At 44.3% G+C, this 15,364-nt stretch overlaps 2 protein-coding genes across 3 annotated transcripts in view; both read left to right on the top strand.

The window, feature by feature from the left end:
• Positions 1 to 1,240: 1,240 nt before the first annotated feature.
• Positions 1,241 to 11,879, top strand: LOC309441994 (uncharacterized protein). Its single transcript, XM_082057386.1, has 10 exons — positions 1,241 to 1,678; positions 2,975 to 3,068; positions 3,887 to 4,018; positions 4,233 to 4,344; positions 4,935 to 5,008; positions 5,703 to 5,795; positions 6,773 to 6,807; positions 9,407 to 9,742; positions 10,213 to 10,261; positions 11,145 to 11,879. The coding sequence occupies exons 1-10, from the start codon at positions 1,649 to 1,651 to the stop codon at positions 11,438 to 11,440; spliced, it is 1,251 nt and encodes a 416-aa protein (XP_081913512.1). The 5' UTR covers positions 1,241 to 1,648; the 3' UTR covers positions 11,441 to 11,879.
• A 178-nt stretch (positions 11,880 to 12,057) lies between these two features.
• Positions 12,058 to 15,364, top strand: part of CARS1 (cysteinyl-tRNA synthetase 1) — a 35,565-nt gene continuing 32,258 nt past the window's right edge. The window contains exon 1 of one of the 2 annotated variants that reach the window (XM_082059504.1): positions 12,058 to 12,130. In XM_082059504.1, the coding sequence (XP_081915630.1) occupies positions 12,109 to 12,130 (22 nt within the window). In that variant the 5' untranslated portion in view covers positions 12,058 to 12,108. The remainder of the gene's footprint in view (positions 12,131 to 15,364) is intronic. The other variant, XM_082059505.1, reaches the window with a different exon arrangement.

The following is a 15,364-nucleotide window of genomic DNA, read 5'->3' as shown; positions in this document are numbered from 1 at the left end:
GAATCTCAGACATAGGCTGTAAGTTAGAACAGCAATAGCGTTTTTATGCCCCTTGGACTCAAATTGGCCGTGTCTTCCATTTGTAACAGGTTCCTCAAAATAGAAAGAAAAGTGGTTGCTTTGATTTTCACTGTTGTACATATAAATGCACAGACTTGCCTTGGACTTAGAAAACCTTTATATTGAGGAGGTAACTTGATGATAGAGACTAGATAGTTCCATGGTGAGAACCACAGCTCTCTGACATGGACAGGATCAGAACCAGCATCCAGAAACTGACATTGAAGAAATAGATCACAAATCATAAAGGGTGAGAGTCACATCATTATCAGCAAAAATCTTCAAAAAAACAAAGGATTCTTCATCCTTGAGGTATCATCCTTGAAGAAAGTCAACATTATCAATCCAGATTGGATGCCTTTTTTGCGGTGTAAACCTTGGTGAGAGGGTGTCCCCCTGACCTCTGCCTGTGAGAGACTGTCCAGTGGCTAATCATGCCTGCCCGGCTATGCTGAGTCCTGTATGCACCTTGAAAGTGTTCGCTCCTCATGCTGTGCAAACACACCTGCTAATTTCCTGCCTAAATCTCCCCTTGAATGCATCAGCAAGTCAGCACATCTCTGTCCTGTCAGCACAGCTGTCCTCATCACACACATCCCCCCTTGAGACCATGGACTGGAGTTACTGATAGGAGCCTCTCCTCTGCTGTGGGGATATGTATGTCTCTTGGATACAGATGTATTCTGGGTTTGAGGAATAGTTACTAAAAAAAAAAAAATCCCCAAACTCACCTATACCAAAGAGAAGCAGTGCTGAGCAGGAAGCCTTCAGTAGGTGTAAAAGCAAGCGCCTGGAATTGTTTGGATTGTTTCCATTTTACCAAACTACACACCCAGAGGGATTCACTGGAACTTGTTGCTGCAGTTAAATAAAACAAATGCTGTTACCACAAGAGGAGCAGTTCAATGAAAGAAACTATTAACCTACATAAACTAATTATGCATCAGCAGATGAGGAATGTCCAACATCTATTGCTGCTGCCATAGGGGATTAAAAAATAATCCAAAAAGGAACAATCTATAGATTGTTGTGCCATTAATTTTAATCCAGTTTCAACATCTGGAGGTGAATGTCCCTACATGCCAGTTACGTGCAAATGGAGGATGAAAGGTATTATTGAGGAAAATCATGGCCAGAAATGTTATTTCTCTAGAAGGAATAGCTGCTGTTGAAAAGTTGGGAACCTTTTTATCGCCTGAGAAAACGCAGTAACGCACCCAGTTGGTGCGGTTTTGGAAAAATTCCCCTTGCACCCTTTGCCCCTCCTATTGGCGATCAGCGACCAACAGCACGTGAGCTTTCGGTGGGAAGACACCAATCGGGCCATTTCCTAATAGGGGTTCCGCCGGCTCTTCGTAGGTGCCAGGCGCGGCACCGGGGCACGGCCCAGCGCCCGACGTGGTTGTCCCCGGCCCTGCGCCCGGGCAGGGGGCTCTTGGGGCGCACGCCCTCCGGTTGTCCCGCTGCTTCCCGAAGGCCCCGCAGCCGCGGAGGGGCGGGGCCGCCCGCCCCGGGGGTGGATAAAGCGGCGGCGGCACCGCCCCAGGACGTGCCGCTCGGAGCGGGCAGTGCGGAGTTGGTCGCTGCCATGGGAGCCGGAGGGGTGGCAGGGCTGCTGGTGAGTGCCGGGGTCGCTGTCTGTGGGTAGGGGCTCGTCCTCCGGCTGCTCGTCGCGAGTGAGGGCTGCCACCTGGCCGCAGCCGGTCCCCAAATCCCTGCTTTTGAGAGGAGAAAAACTTCATTCAAGTCCGGCCTTGCGGGGTTTTCTACCATCCTCTTCCTCGACAGACTTTAGTAACTTCCCTTAGTTTTTATTTCGTGTTGCCTGAAGTTTTGGAAATCCTGAGTTAACGCAGCTGGCCTAAACCTAAAAAGATAAGGAAGTGGAGCTGTCGTGGGGGTAAACTCAGCCCTGGTTTGCGGGGAATCCCCCGGAGTGGGGGGTTGGGGCAGGTGGAGCCTCTCCGGGTCTCTCTGTGCGCAGTGGCTGCAGCTCGCCCTCTCGGGAAAATTAGAAGTCGGGCGTGAGTTCTTTAATACTCCTCACATTATCTAATTGTGAAATTGGTGGTTTTCTCAACTCCGCGGTTATGAGAAAGACTTTCAGTCCTCAGGGGAGAGTTGAAAGTTCACGGCAGCCGGGGAGTGAGGACTCTTGATTTCAGCTTAGAAAGCGGCAGCTGATGGCGATTAGCGACAGGGAGCTCCGCGGCCGCCGCTTCCCTTCCTCCTGCCTCTGTTTCACCACTTTCCCTCGCGTGTGTGTTCTAAGTGAGGATGTACCTCCGTGGGCCGCAACCCGCTCGCCTCCTTGCGAACACCTGGCTGCCATGCAGCTGATCCCGCTGGAGGCTGTGCCGAGTGTGCGGCCGTGCAAGTTTCCCGGAGGCGGGGCGGGAAGTTTCTAATGTTAATGTTCCGAGGGCTACTGTGAGTTATTTTTGTTCATGACTCAACTACTTGCCTTCTGATGAAGATTACTGAGCCAGCGAGAAGTGTTGGATGAGGTCTCTGGGACATTTACACCATTTTGTTGTAAGAAGACTAACACTGGCCATCCCGAATTACCAGGGTGGGAGGAGGAAGAAACGAATCCCTTGCACAAAGGCAGACATCTCGGCCTCTGAAGTTCAATTACAATGGATTGTTAAAAAGAAAATAGAAGTTTAAAATGGATCTGGGGCAACAGTTGACTACAACCCATCAGCTGCTGCACGGTGCTTCTCTAACCCCAGCTTTGTGATTGTAATTACCGCTGTGAGCGGCACACTTAGAAGAAATTAGTTTGAGTTTCCTTTGTGGTTTCTATGAACTTCTGCAGGTGTTTTCAAGTCTTTGCAGGAACATCTCCCTGAGATGGTTATCGTGTCCTGGGAGGATGAATTGCTCAAACACCTGGTTGTCTCTGCTGCAGGTTACCCTGCTGATAGTGCCTGGAACCGGAGCAGAGGGCTGTGGGGAGGGAGAATACTTACACGAAGGTCGCTGCTGTGTATTTTGTCCCGCAGGTAAGACTTCAAGCAGTTAGGGCTGACAACAGCCATTTTTTTTCCCCCATGGAGATGACTGCATGGTTACTGTTTTTTTTTTTTTTACATTACATCTGGTGAAAGCGTAAGCCCGTTTGGAGCTGTGGTGGCTTCCTGGTGCTGTCAAGGCCAGGCTCCATTTTGAAGCGAGAGCCACTTATGCAATAGGTGATAACTGGGAGAGGTGCCTTGGCAGCAAGTCAGGAAAATGTTGCCTGTAGTTGAAGATGAAACGTTCAAAGTCAGGTGGTGATTTGTTGTTTGGTTTTATTTATATTTAGTTAGCACAAAGAACAGGCCTAGGGGAATCTTGATAATTTTGTATCTGTAGGCAAGACTTTGGTTTGCCTCTTCCTTGCTCAATGTGTGCAGAGTTAATAAGCTTTGTGCCAAGAAGCACGCTGCCCTTCGATAGTACTGGAGGGATAGATATCAGATTAGAGATAACTCAGACAAAGGAGAAGAGAGGTTGTTACAAGCAATTCTCCGTGTACCCGCTGTGTCCCTTCAGAGAAGATGGTGGTGGCCCCATGGATGACTCTGTGTTGCCATGGTGAGTCATCCTAGTCCTGACAGAGGCCTGGTGGGATGTGTCTTCTGCCACCACTCCCTGTCTGGGGGGGAAGCTGTCAATGTGCCTCCTGACTTGGCTGTGCTGCTCGGTTCCTGTGGCACACCGTTCACTTGTGAGGAAGGGTTGAACTTTAACTGAAAATGACTTTGTTGTAACATCCTGTTGTAGTCCTCTGGCTGGTAAAGGATCCCTTGAGACTGCTGTGGGTTCTCCTCTTCCACAGGTACTTACGTTGATCAGCACTGCAGCGCTCCGCATTTGAGAGGAACGTGCCTCCCTTGCATCGAAGGAGAAAGTTATACTGCTCATGAGAATGGCTTGGAAGAATGCTTGTTGTGCAGACAGTGCAAAGATGGTACGAAGCATGATTTCGATGAAACCCTAACCCTTTTCCCCTTTTTTAATGTGGAAAGCCTGTTTTTTTGTTGTGGTTTGTTTTTCTGGACTTCCAGTCACTGAGAATATTGAACTTACAAATAAATTGCATTTATGGCTTGAGTTTATTTTTTGCATAGTGGCAGGGAGTTACAGCTCTTATGTTTACTTTCTAACTTATATTTTATTTTTAGATCAGATAACTTTGAGAGCCTGTACTCTGATGCGTGATACTGAATGCCAGTGCAAACCAGGGTATTTCTGCCCTGCTGAGGGCTGTGAAGTATGTCAGAGATGCAGTACAGTGTAAGTTTGATAATTAATGTAAGCGATTCTTTTCCTTCTAGGGAACACTAGAGCTGTGGCCTAATCTGTGCCCATACATAACATGTTATTAGGCTGTAAATAATTGCCCTGAAGCCAATTTGCATTATTCATGCTTTTAAATTTTTGGTGTCAAATTACATGAGGTTGAGATCTAGGAAGATATTTTGGTATTGTTGTACTTGTTGCTTATGGCTGTAAGCTTACACTTTAGTGTCTTCAGTTTAGTACTTCCTCACAAATGCACTTGAGTGAGCTTTGTAGCAGCCAGTCCAAAATTTTGGGAGGTGGGAACACCTGTTTAAGGAAACAAACTGTACATGAATAATGCATCTACTTTGTGGGGTTTTTTTTCCTCACCACTTAAAGGCTAACATAGATGAGCTTTATCTGTTTTGCTTCCATCTAATCTTGTAGTATTATCTTGTTTAAAGGTGTACTTCTAACAAAGTTATCTGTTTATGTGTGTTCTGTTCATGCCTCTGAGCTCTACCTGAAAAAAATCAGGCCTGGGCAGAGCTGCATATTGCTCTGGAAATGTCAATACAACCATGTGTTGCTATTCATTACAGGTATCCGGAAGGGAAAGAAACTGTGCAGAATTGCAATGCTACTACGGGCCTAGGATATAACTTACCTGATCAAGGTCTGGCACACTAATATCACTCTGCTTGGTTTGTTGGGTCTGTGGCCTCAGGCTAAAAAACAGCAGTATGAGAAACAGTGTTTTGAACTACTGTAACATGTTTAAGAGCTTTTTTATTTTGATTTGGGAATTATTTGCTGAAGACAGTTTCTCAAAGGGGTTGGAGTGACAAATCATGTTAATAGTGAAAAGCTACATATATTGCCAAGATTTTCTAAGTTGCAACAGTGACACTGAAAGTTACAGATAATGCAAATATTTCTTTCATTTTTTCTGTGTCTGAGAACCTGCACAGGGAGTGGCTGTTTCTTCTGCTGGTTGGGTAGCTTCTGCCAGAATAGAAAAAGAATAAACTGATGCTACCAGCACTATAGCACCTGAAGCTTGCTGTGATCCTTTGCGTTCTTGTTTCCATTTCTTCTTAAATCTCTCTGCAGAAAGCCTTGTACAAGTTGTATTGCAGCTCTATACAGAATCCCCTGCTGCCTTTGGGGTAACTATGTGCAGTGTGAATGAGTACTTGCACATTCAGGTCAGCTGATAGTCCCAGCGCCTTTACCAGGACAAGCTGGCTGGGTCATTGTACTAGTGCTGAGCTTGGCTTGGTCTCTAGGGTGGCAGAGAAGACTTGTACCTCAGAATATCTTTTTTGGGAACTGCTTCACTACTAATTTTATTCCTTGTTCCTTTGCAGGAAGCGCAGCTCTTGCGTGGAGTATTGTGATTGGTTTGGGTTGTGGTGTTCTGGTGCTGGTTTTCGTCATTAGAAAGCTGAAGAGTGATAAAGGTAACTGATTGATTACTATCCATAAACTTTCCAGAACTAGGCAAAGCATGCACCAAAGCTACCCTGGTTTTTGTGTTACCTTATGGGGACCTGTTTAAGCTCTAGCTTATTTACTATATGATTCAATTAAGTAACTCCTGTATAATGGATACCAGTTTTGTTCAGTAAACAGAAAGCTCATAGTTAAAATTGACACATTTTTACTTCACTGACAGATGCCTTTTCTTCAAAGCAAGATCAGCATAAGGTCCTTAAAAGGACTTTTCCTATCTACTTGCATTGTATTGGCAAAGAGTGAGACAAATCTGCATAAGCTCAGGGACATGATGCGAGAAGTAGCAACTAATTGGATCATTAATTACTTTCATTCATTGTGTTCAATTGTGGAGATTTTTGCTAGAAATTGTTGCCCTTTCATCACTTGAGCCTCTTAACATAAATGTTAGGTTTAGCTCCTGTGTGAATTTATTTTTTTAGTGGAAATGGAGATGTTTTCATGATAAACCTTTCTTTCCACTACTGCATATTAAAGTATTTTTGTGACTAGTTTAGTTAGAATAATGTTGAAAATTATTCTGAATTTTGGATGTTAACTTTGTTCAAATCATATCTTAAATATTGTATTGCAGTAAAGACAATTTCTGCCTCCTTTGTATTGCAATAGCCCATAAAAATGCTAAGAAGCATAAGCTGGGAGGGGAGGTTGAAAGAGTGGCTTAAAAGCCAAACTGCATCTTGCGATCTGTATATTACTAGGCAGGACTCTTCATCCCCCTGTATGGTGTTTGTGCTTTGGTGCAAACTAAGGATAGTACTCTCATGTAATGTATGTCAGGTTAAGGAAACTGAATGGCTTGTATTAGGGCTTTGGTTTGTGTTACAAATGAGTCTCCTGCATATAAATCTTGTGTCAATTCATATATGTTCAAGTTGCTGCAATTCCTGAAAGTTTCTTAGACATTTATCTTGTTTTCCAGCTCCTTCAACTGTTAAAGATGTGGAGAAAGGTCTGGTAAGTATACGATGGATCAAGTATTTCATCTCAGTTTTGTGCAGCTTAAGTGTGCAGTGCTTGATTGTACCTGCTGCACAGCTCTCAATTTCTGTCACGCTGTGTACCTGGGCTAGGATGCATTCCTGGGATGCGACAAGTTGTGATTCACTCAGGACCAGGTGTTAGCAAAGGCCTGATGCATTCATCAGCTGCACGTGTCTACTGCAGCTGGCCTCTCCAGTACTTCCCTTGGAAACATTCCAGAGCCTGTGGCCAGGATGTTTTGAAAGTGGAAAAAAAAATAGGCTGAGTGCAAGGTTTCTCTTCAAACTGCCTCCAAGTGATGCCTTGATCCAGTTAGTTCTTTGCCATTTCATGTGTGTATTCCACATGGCAACATCAGCCATCATGCTGCACGGTGGTGTTCCAGCTTTCCTTGCATTTTGGTGACATTATTTGTTTAGAAGACTGACTTCTCTTGTTCCAGCAAAGTGACTGAGTCTTTCTGCCTTTGGACTCATGTCACAAGCTACAGACCAGGACCTGGCAGCCCAACTCCTTGGTGCTAGACACTCGTAAGGGGCTCAGGACTCTGAGCGGAGCACTTGAGAAGTACATCCCTGAAAAGATTTTATCAAGCTAAGACTGGCTGCTGGCACATGTTCCACTTTAAAGCTAGGTTCACCCTGGCCTCCTGTAGTCAAACACTATTTTAGAACCTTCAGTCTCAAAAGATTATTGCTAGTCTAGCATTTTGCAAGATAAGGACAAGACTATCTTGTATTTTAACTAGTCTTGCTTTAGGGTCTCTATTTAGAAGTTATGCTTGTAACAGCATGGCAAGGCAAAAATGAACTCAGTCTTCACTAGTATAGTTAATTATTTGTAACACCAAGCTGTAAAACAAATGTTTGTCTTGATGAGGAATTAAGAAAAGCATCCAGATTCCTTTTGTAGCACATGTGCAGCACCTTCTCCCTGCTGCCTTCCTTGTCCCCGACCCAGTGCATGTACTACTCACCTGCTGTGTAAGCTCTTGTCTAATCTTACTAGTTAAACATTTAAAGTAATGCATCTTAATTATGCCACAAATACTTGAAGACTGAAGAAACAGAATTGAAAGATCTGTTGAAAAAATCACTTTAAACTCTCTTCTTTTTCGAAGGTCCATAAGTGCCTCAAATATGTGAATCACCCATGGGTTTTTGTTGGGTTGTGTCCTCCCCGACACCCCGGCCAGAATCGCAGCGCTTCATGTATATTCATAAAAGCTGATGAAGAAATACGACAGAAAACCTGATTGAAATGCTGTAGGATAGGAATAGGCAAATGTAACATCTCTTTAATTTGAATAAAATGGTAGCAGAATAGTGCAATTGCAAATGGTGCATGGTGATGCTTAGCTCTGATGTAAGGGTTGTTGCAGGCATGAGTTGTGATGTCTGCACACTTGGAGTGTTTGTGCTACTGTAATAAATGTTATTTGCTAAGGAGAGTTACACTGCAGTACTGAGACCAGATGTTTTGGCACCAATACACTGTCCTATCCAAAGCACCAGTGAACTTAATACTGCTGAGGAGGAAAAAAAAAAAAAAAAAACAAAAACCAAAAGCTGAACCTGCTGATACTTTATTTCATTCCAAAATGGAGCAGCAGCAGCTGTTGGTCAGTCATACTGTGTACCTTCAGTCACTCGGTTACCTACTTAAGAAGTATTCTGTACAAATAGGATCAACTTGTTTAACCTGTTTGCACCCTTAAACAGAATGTGTATTCAGTGAGGATGTTGTACAACTACATGTGTAATATGTAGGGTGGTTCCCCTGACATCCCTGCCTACGCATGTTAGTCACATGGTGGCATCACACATGGGTCACTGGCCTTGTACAAACAGAAGTCACACTGACTTATGCTTGTGGGGGAACTGTACCTTAAACACAAGAGTTGGAACTATGCTCCCTGTCATATGGTTGCTGAACGTATTGACAATGCTAGAAACGATGCAGCCCTCCTCACTTGCTTTCATCTTTGTCCCCTCACAAAAGCTATGCAATATGCACCAGTGCTTACTGGCTTCTTTCAGCTGGTTCTAGTTTGTAAATGTGACATAAAAACTAATCCAGCCAAAAAAAAGCCCAAGCTAGTGTGCTTACATAGAGCTGACAGGCTATCATCAGCTTGGCAAAAGCTCTGAGAGCATCATCCTTGATACAAGAATAGGCTGGAAGCCCCTGTTGCTGTTAAGCCAGCTCAGGTGCAGCAAGGCAATTTAATTTCCTCCTGCCTCACAGCTAGAAAGGAGCAAGTAGCAATATGTGCTAGTGAAAACATTAGGAAAAGCTGCCTGTGTTTGTTGTGGGGGCAGCCTGTGTGTCTTACCGTGCAGTCCAAGGGGAGCAGAACAGCCAGAGAAACAGAGAATTCAGGCTCTGAATTAATTTGGAGTCCAAGTCTCTAAAGGATGTAACTTGTGTGTTTGTAACTTCACCAAATGAGCTGCTCTCCTATTATTTCTCTGACATCTGGTGACTTCAGGTGTTCTGTTTTCTTCTTCCATGCTGTCCTTGAAGGGATACCTATGAAGCATCTCTTAAAATACATTCTTATTCTTTACAGGAGTTGGAGGGCAGTACTGAAAGCCTCATTTTACCAGAAGTGGAGGCACCTGCAAATAAGGCAGCCAAGACAGAGGGTGAGAACTCTGGTGAGAGCCCAGAGGGCCAAGCACAAACCAACGTTAACTTGGAAGTGAATAACACATCACCAGAGGAAAATGGTGGTGTGCTTTCTGAGCGGGCTGCCATCCTGCGTGGGGGCTTGAGGCGCCACATGGGAAGGTTCTGGAGGAGGATCGCTATGTCTTCACTACCAGCAAAAATTGGACACAATCCTGGTTTTCATCAGAATTCCCGGTCTAACATACAAAGCGGGAGGATGCCAGCAAATCGTATGGTAAGTGTGGGTGAAATTATGATCATATTTTTCTATGATATGCGTGACTTTTGTTGAGTTCATAATTACTCCTTGAGCGATAGATACTGTTTTCAGATGGAACAATAGGGAAGAGGAGGCTTTGCGTTAAAGATGTAATAGAAAGTACGGAAAGTGACATCTCAGGAAAGCAAACTTCAGTCCCTCATTTAATGTGCTCTTTCTCTCATCTCCCTGTTCAATATGTACACAGCAGCTAATATTTTACAATAGCAGCAAAAGTGTTGCCTTGTTGCTTCACTTTAGAGCTAGTAGGATGGCTGTTCCAGTATGCAATTTTCTGTACTCAAATACTTTCATCTGTATTGTGAAATCTGCCCCTCCCTCTTATTAGAATGCATGCTGTGGAAGCAAACTGTCCAGTAGCTCAGGAATAATCGTGAGTGAAGCGCCCTGATATGTTGGAGTAACAGTCCAATTTTATATTACAGGCCCGAGAACCAAAGTTTCGAATAATTGTTAAAGATCTCTCTCAAAAAGGTAAGTATTCCATAAATTGACAGTACTTGGAATTTCATGTTTTGTTGTTGCTTGGTTTTGTGGGTTTTTTTTTTGTTTTTGTTTTTGTTTTTTTTTTCTGTTGACTTCAGTCTAATTAAGGAATAGCACAGGGGACGCTAATGAATATTGCTTAGAGCTACAAGTCTTTCAGTTTATTGTAAAATATGCTGAAACAGGATTATTACTGTGGTTGAGAGAAGTTCTAATCCTTGCGGTGAATTGTTCTACTTTAAAGCATGGCTTTTTTGCACAGGCCTTAGTGCAGGCATGCTTTTAAGAATCACAGAAAATGGTTTTTGTATGTTTTAAACAAGTCTGCATTGCAGCAGTCCACTCTGCTTTAATGAGTGAGATGTAGATCAGAGCAGATCTTTCTGTCAAATGTCTGCTCACATGGTGTGGACCGTATTGATTCCCCACACATCTACCTGTACACAGCACGGTGATGTGCTGGATGTCCAAGCGGTGGTTTTTGCTCACACTGGTCTCCCATGACAAACCTTTACCGGTAGAACAGTGAAGTGGTTCAAGCCTATTGCTGAGCAGCCCTATTAAGCTTAAGTGAAGACATGCAGGCCAATGAAAACTTCCTCAAAACTACCTTTACTGAATGATGTCTCATCTTAAAAGACTACTTTTGAGATAAGTAGACTGATACCTCTAGCTTCTTTCAGCATCATTTAGTAGGAAACATATTTTTCCTGCTGTGTCTTAGTTACCAAATGTGGCCTTGCTGCTGCTGTTTGGTCTGTGCATGTATTGGCTGAAAATTAATGGGAAAGCATGTACGTTAGCTAAAGGAAAAGAAAAAATCTGTATTTTAAAACCTAAGCTGATGTGTGGTGTTTGTTTTTTCTTTCAGAACTGAGAGATAGCTTTTGGGCCTTTATAAATGAAGTACCACCCAACAAATGGAAACGGCTTATGAGAACTCATCTACAGGAAAATGATATTACTAAAATTATTTATGACTTTCCTAAAGATAGAGAAGAACAGTATTATCAGATGCTTCTCACTTGGAAAAACACACTGGGAGAGAAACGATGTATTATTAAATTACTGGATGAGTTAAGGTATCTAGATACCAAGGCTTATGATAACATATTGAACACTTTAAAAAGTAATAACGTTATAACTAAAATAGAAGCTACAGATTAATGTTTACTATGGACTTAAAAAATGTTTCTGTGTACATATATATGTTTACAAACCTCCTGTAAATGAGGACATCAACAAACTGGTAGTAAAAGCCATGGCATGGACTTGATATCCTCCTCACCCTCCCGCGGGGAGCTGGATGTGACCGAATGCCGTTGCTGTTGACATGGACTCTGGTTGTGAGGCTCACTACGGGCTTTTGAGTTGTACGATATTAAACTCGGGCGCCAATTTGAGCGTGAGATGCTCCAGCTCGCCCTTCCCTCCGTGTGAGGCAGGACCGTGCTGTCAGCCTGGGCAGCAGCAATGAAGAGGCTGCTGCTGGTTTTGAGGAGACTGCCATGCTTTTGTTTCTGAAACAGTTATGTTCTGTATCGGCATGCTTGGAATTCTTTTGTTTGCAGCGCGGCAATAAAAGCCCGGTTGAGCCGGAAGACGGGGTTGGCTCTTGGACCTTTGTGCGCGCGTGGCGGTGGGGTGAGCAGAGCCTGGCCGCGCGCTTGGCGGGAAGGCGCCGTGGGCGGGAAGGGGGGGTGTGGTGCTCCCCCGTTGCCGTGGTGACGCGGGGCTCCCGTCGGAAGTAGCGTAAAGGCGGGCGGGGCGGGGCGGGGCGACGCTTCCGGGCACGCTGTTGCATCAGCTCGCGAGCGGGGGCAGGAGGCAGCAGGATGGCAGCGGCCGCCGAGCAGGGTAGGGCAGCGACCGGCGCCGGGGGGGCCCGGCCGGGCGAGGAGAAGGGTCCTGTGGGGTTGTCACGGCTCGGTGGGAGAGTGGTGTCACGGCCGCGCCGCTGTCACGGTGTCAGGTGGGCGTCGTGACGTCAGGCGGCGGGGGCCGCCGGCCGGCTGCCCTGTCACGGCGGCTGAGGCGGCGGGGCGGCAAATGGCGGCCGGGGGCGTTGGGGCGGCGCCCTGGCGGCCTCTGCAGTGTGCCCCTGGGGGCCTGTGCCGGCGGGATCCCGAAGGGGTGGGTCGGGGGGCCCCGCCGCCGCAAGCCTCTGAGGTGTGAGACAGGCGGCCGTCAGCCATCACCACACGTGAGGGGCAGAGGTGATGTGTGGAAACAGTCCCCCTCACCCGCTGCTGGGTGGGTGTCCCTGGGGAGGTCACCTGTGACCCTCAGCGGCGGGTGACACGTAGGCAGCTCCTGATGCCAGTTTAAAGTGTATCATGTGGCTGGGTTCGTGTGTGTATGGAGTGGTGGGAAACGTGGATCCACAGGTGCCGGTTGCACCTCTCACACTGGTGCCTATGGATCAGAGCACCTCCGGTGCCTTGCAAAGGCCATGGGAGGTGATCCACGTCGTGCCTTGCCTCTAATGTGAAGGCTAATGATGACACATGATGATGTGTGAAAAAAACTCGGAGCTTCTCAGTACTGAAGTTTGGAAACAGCTGTTTTCCAGCTTGATGGGTTCGAAGAGACAGCTTAGTCAGTTGTGTGCTTATCACTACATTGTCTGCTCTCTTTCCCCTGCTTCTGTCACTCTTACTGTTCTTCCTAGTCGTCTGTGCTCTCCTTGAACTCACGTCTGAAGTTTTTTACTTTTCTGGACTTATTTTTGTGCTTGTGTTTCAATGATGAGTTATGCTACAGTCTTCCATATGGAAGGAGGGCCAGGGTAGTCCTATAATTTTTGGCATTACTGTAGCAAATAGAAACTTGGAATACCAGTCATACAAGTATGAAATACCATTATGGTATGTAAGGGGTTGGAAATTTCTGTCATTCTAGTCAAGGATCTGTAGATTCAATTTTTTTGCCCCTTTTTCTTTGTTACTCAAAGTTACTTTGCTCTTTATTTATCACAAGTAACATTCCTCTGTAAGGGAGTCCAGAAACCTTTATTGTTGTCAAGGGACTGGCTTTTTCAGATGTGTTTTCAGTACCTTTGTTATGGTAAGGGCGGGGCGAAAAAACCCACCAAAGTCTCAGTTCAGGTGTGCTTTAAGAAACTTTTTAGCTATGTTTATTATTGGGCAAATAGTATTTGCCTTTTACTGAAATTGTAATCGTTACTTTTGGTTTCAGTTCAGGAAAAGTGGAAGTGGAACTTACAGGGCTAAAGTGACTAGGACTGACAAGCTCTTCCTTGCTGGGATACTCCCATCTTAAAAATCTCTTCTCTGCTAAAGGCCTCTTGATCCTTTTGTCTGAATCTTGAAAAGTCTTTGGTCTCTGTGCGTGTATGCTGTCTCCGCATAGCTGGGATAGCTGCATCGGTTCCGTTCTTCTGAAATATTTATGGAAAAGGATATTTCATCTTGGCTGAGCATATAGCTGGACTTCCAAAGCTACTAGAGTGACCAGCCAAAATGATAAATGGCCAGTTTGGAGCTTTATTAATGTTATGTTACATTTACCTTCTGTGAGGTGTTTAAATTTATGAAAGCCAAGTTGGAAAAGAAATTACATTTTAAAATATTCAGAAACATCTAAGACTTCTCAGAAAATGCCCATGCAGAAATCCTGAAACATTTCAGTTGACATCTAATTATTACTGACAAGGTTAGCAGGTTCAGGGAAGCCCAGGAAACCTGATTTTTCCCTCAAGCAAAGTTAACTCCCTGTTTTTGTGTCAGCTAGCTTACTGCCTACTTTATGGCTTTGCTGTACTTAATTTGCTGTCAACACCTTCAAGGAACGGAGGTTTTTGTTTTCAAGTTAATAAAAGTGAAAAATTTCCATAAAATTTGATATTGTGTGGGTTACGCTTCTTGATTAAACTTCAAAGATATTTTGTGTTCAAATAAAATGTAGAAGTGATCTTATGCCTTTGAGTCTCTGTGTTACTGCAGTCTTGCAGACAAATTCCCCGTGTCCTTGAATAGTCCCTGAAGCACCCCATGATGGAAAGAAGAATGTGTGACAATTATATCTTCCACGGAGATCATACACTGGAAATTATTATTTGAGAAGTGTATTTATTAATGTCTAGAGTGCATTTTTTTTGAAACAACTTTTTAATGCAGGAGTAGTGTTAAATTATAAACATTTATTCTTGTGATTTTTTCAAGGGTATTTTGCTACCTCTCCAGTACTCATGCTCAGTGCTTGTTTTCTGAACGGAGTTGCTCTTGAGCGATATGATTTGATGTCTATGGATCATTCCATTCACATGAGTTAATACTCAGTGTTTTGCAATAGCTCTGTAATACTGCTGCGATTTTTTTTTTTTTTTTTTTTTGTCAAGAAGGCACTTCCTAGTGCAATTGAGTAGTAGCAGCTGTAATTTTTCTGTTTTGGGAGGGTAAAAAGTTGCAGTCAGAGAGAAGAGCTATTTCTTAGGCTGGTTTCCTAAAGCAGCAGGGGTAAAACAGGTCAGACCTATATATGTCCATTTGCCCCAGTGGGCTGTGCCTTGCACACAGTTGGCAGACTGAGCAAAAATGGGTTGGAGCTGTACAGGAGGATGGGGATCCCGAAGTGTGTGGGGAGAGAGGATGAAGTGCTTAGGAGGTACCTGGAAATATTTTGGTGGGAGTGTGTGATGAACTAAAGGCAATGCAAGACACTTAAGGAGGTGAACTAAGCATGCAGAACATAAATCACAGACAAACAAGATTCTTTAGATTTATTACTCTTATTTTTAGTAGGGATATAAAGGAAATTGGAACAGACTTTTATGTAAAGATAGTTTTGACTGATTTCTTTTGCTTGAAAAGAAATGGTCTTCTGGTATACTGCTATCCAAAAGACTGTTAACATATACATTCTTTCTTCCCAGGAGAGCACCCTGTGCTTCAGGAAAAAAAATAGCTTTTGTTTAGTTAGTTCAGTCCAGTTTGGAGTTACTCACAAGAATGCCAGAAGTGAAACTGACATTATCCTGTATGTATTGCAATAGGATGCTCAGAGGTATTGCAGAATTGCACTGATCATTCAGTCCTCGCTCAAACACAGCAAATTTATTTGTATCTCTGC

Source organism: Streptopelia decaocto (assembly GCF_964273445.1).
Source record: "Streptopelia decaocto genome assembly, chromosome: 7".
NCBI classification, from domain to species: Eukaryota; Metazoa; Chordata; class Aves; order Columbiformes; family Columbidae; genus Streptopelia; species Streptopelia decaocto.
Note: the sequence above shows the minus strand (reverse complement) of the source record. Positions and strands in the feature narration are given on the sequence as shown.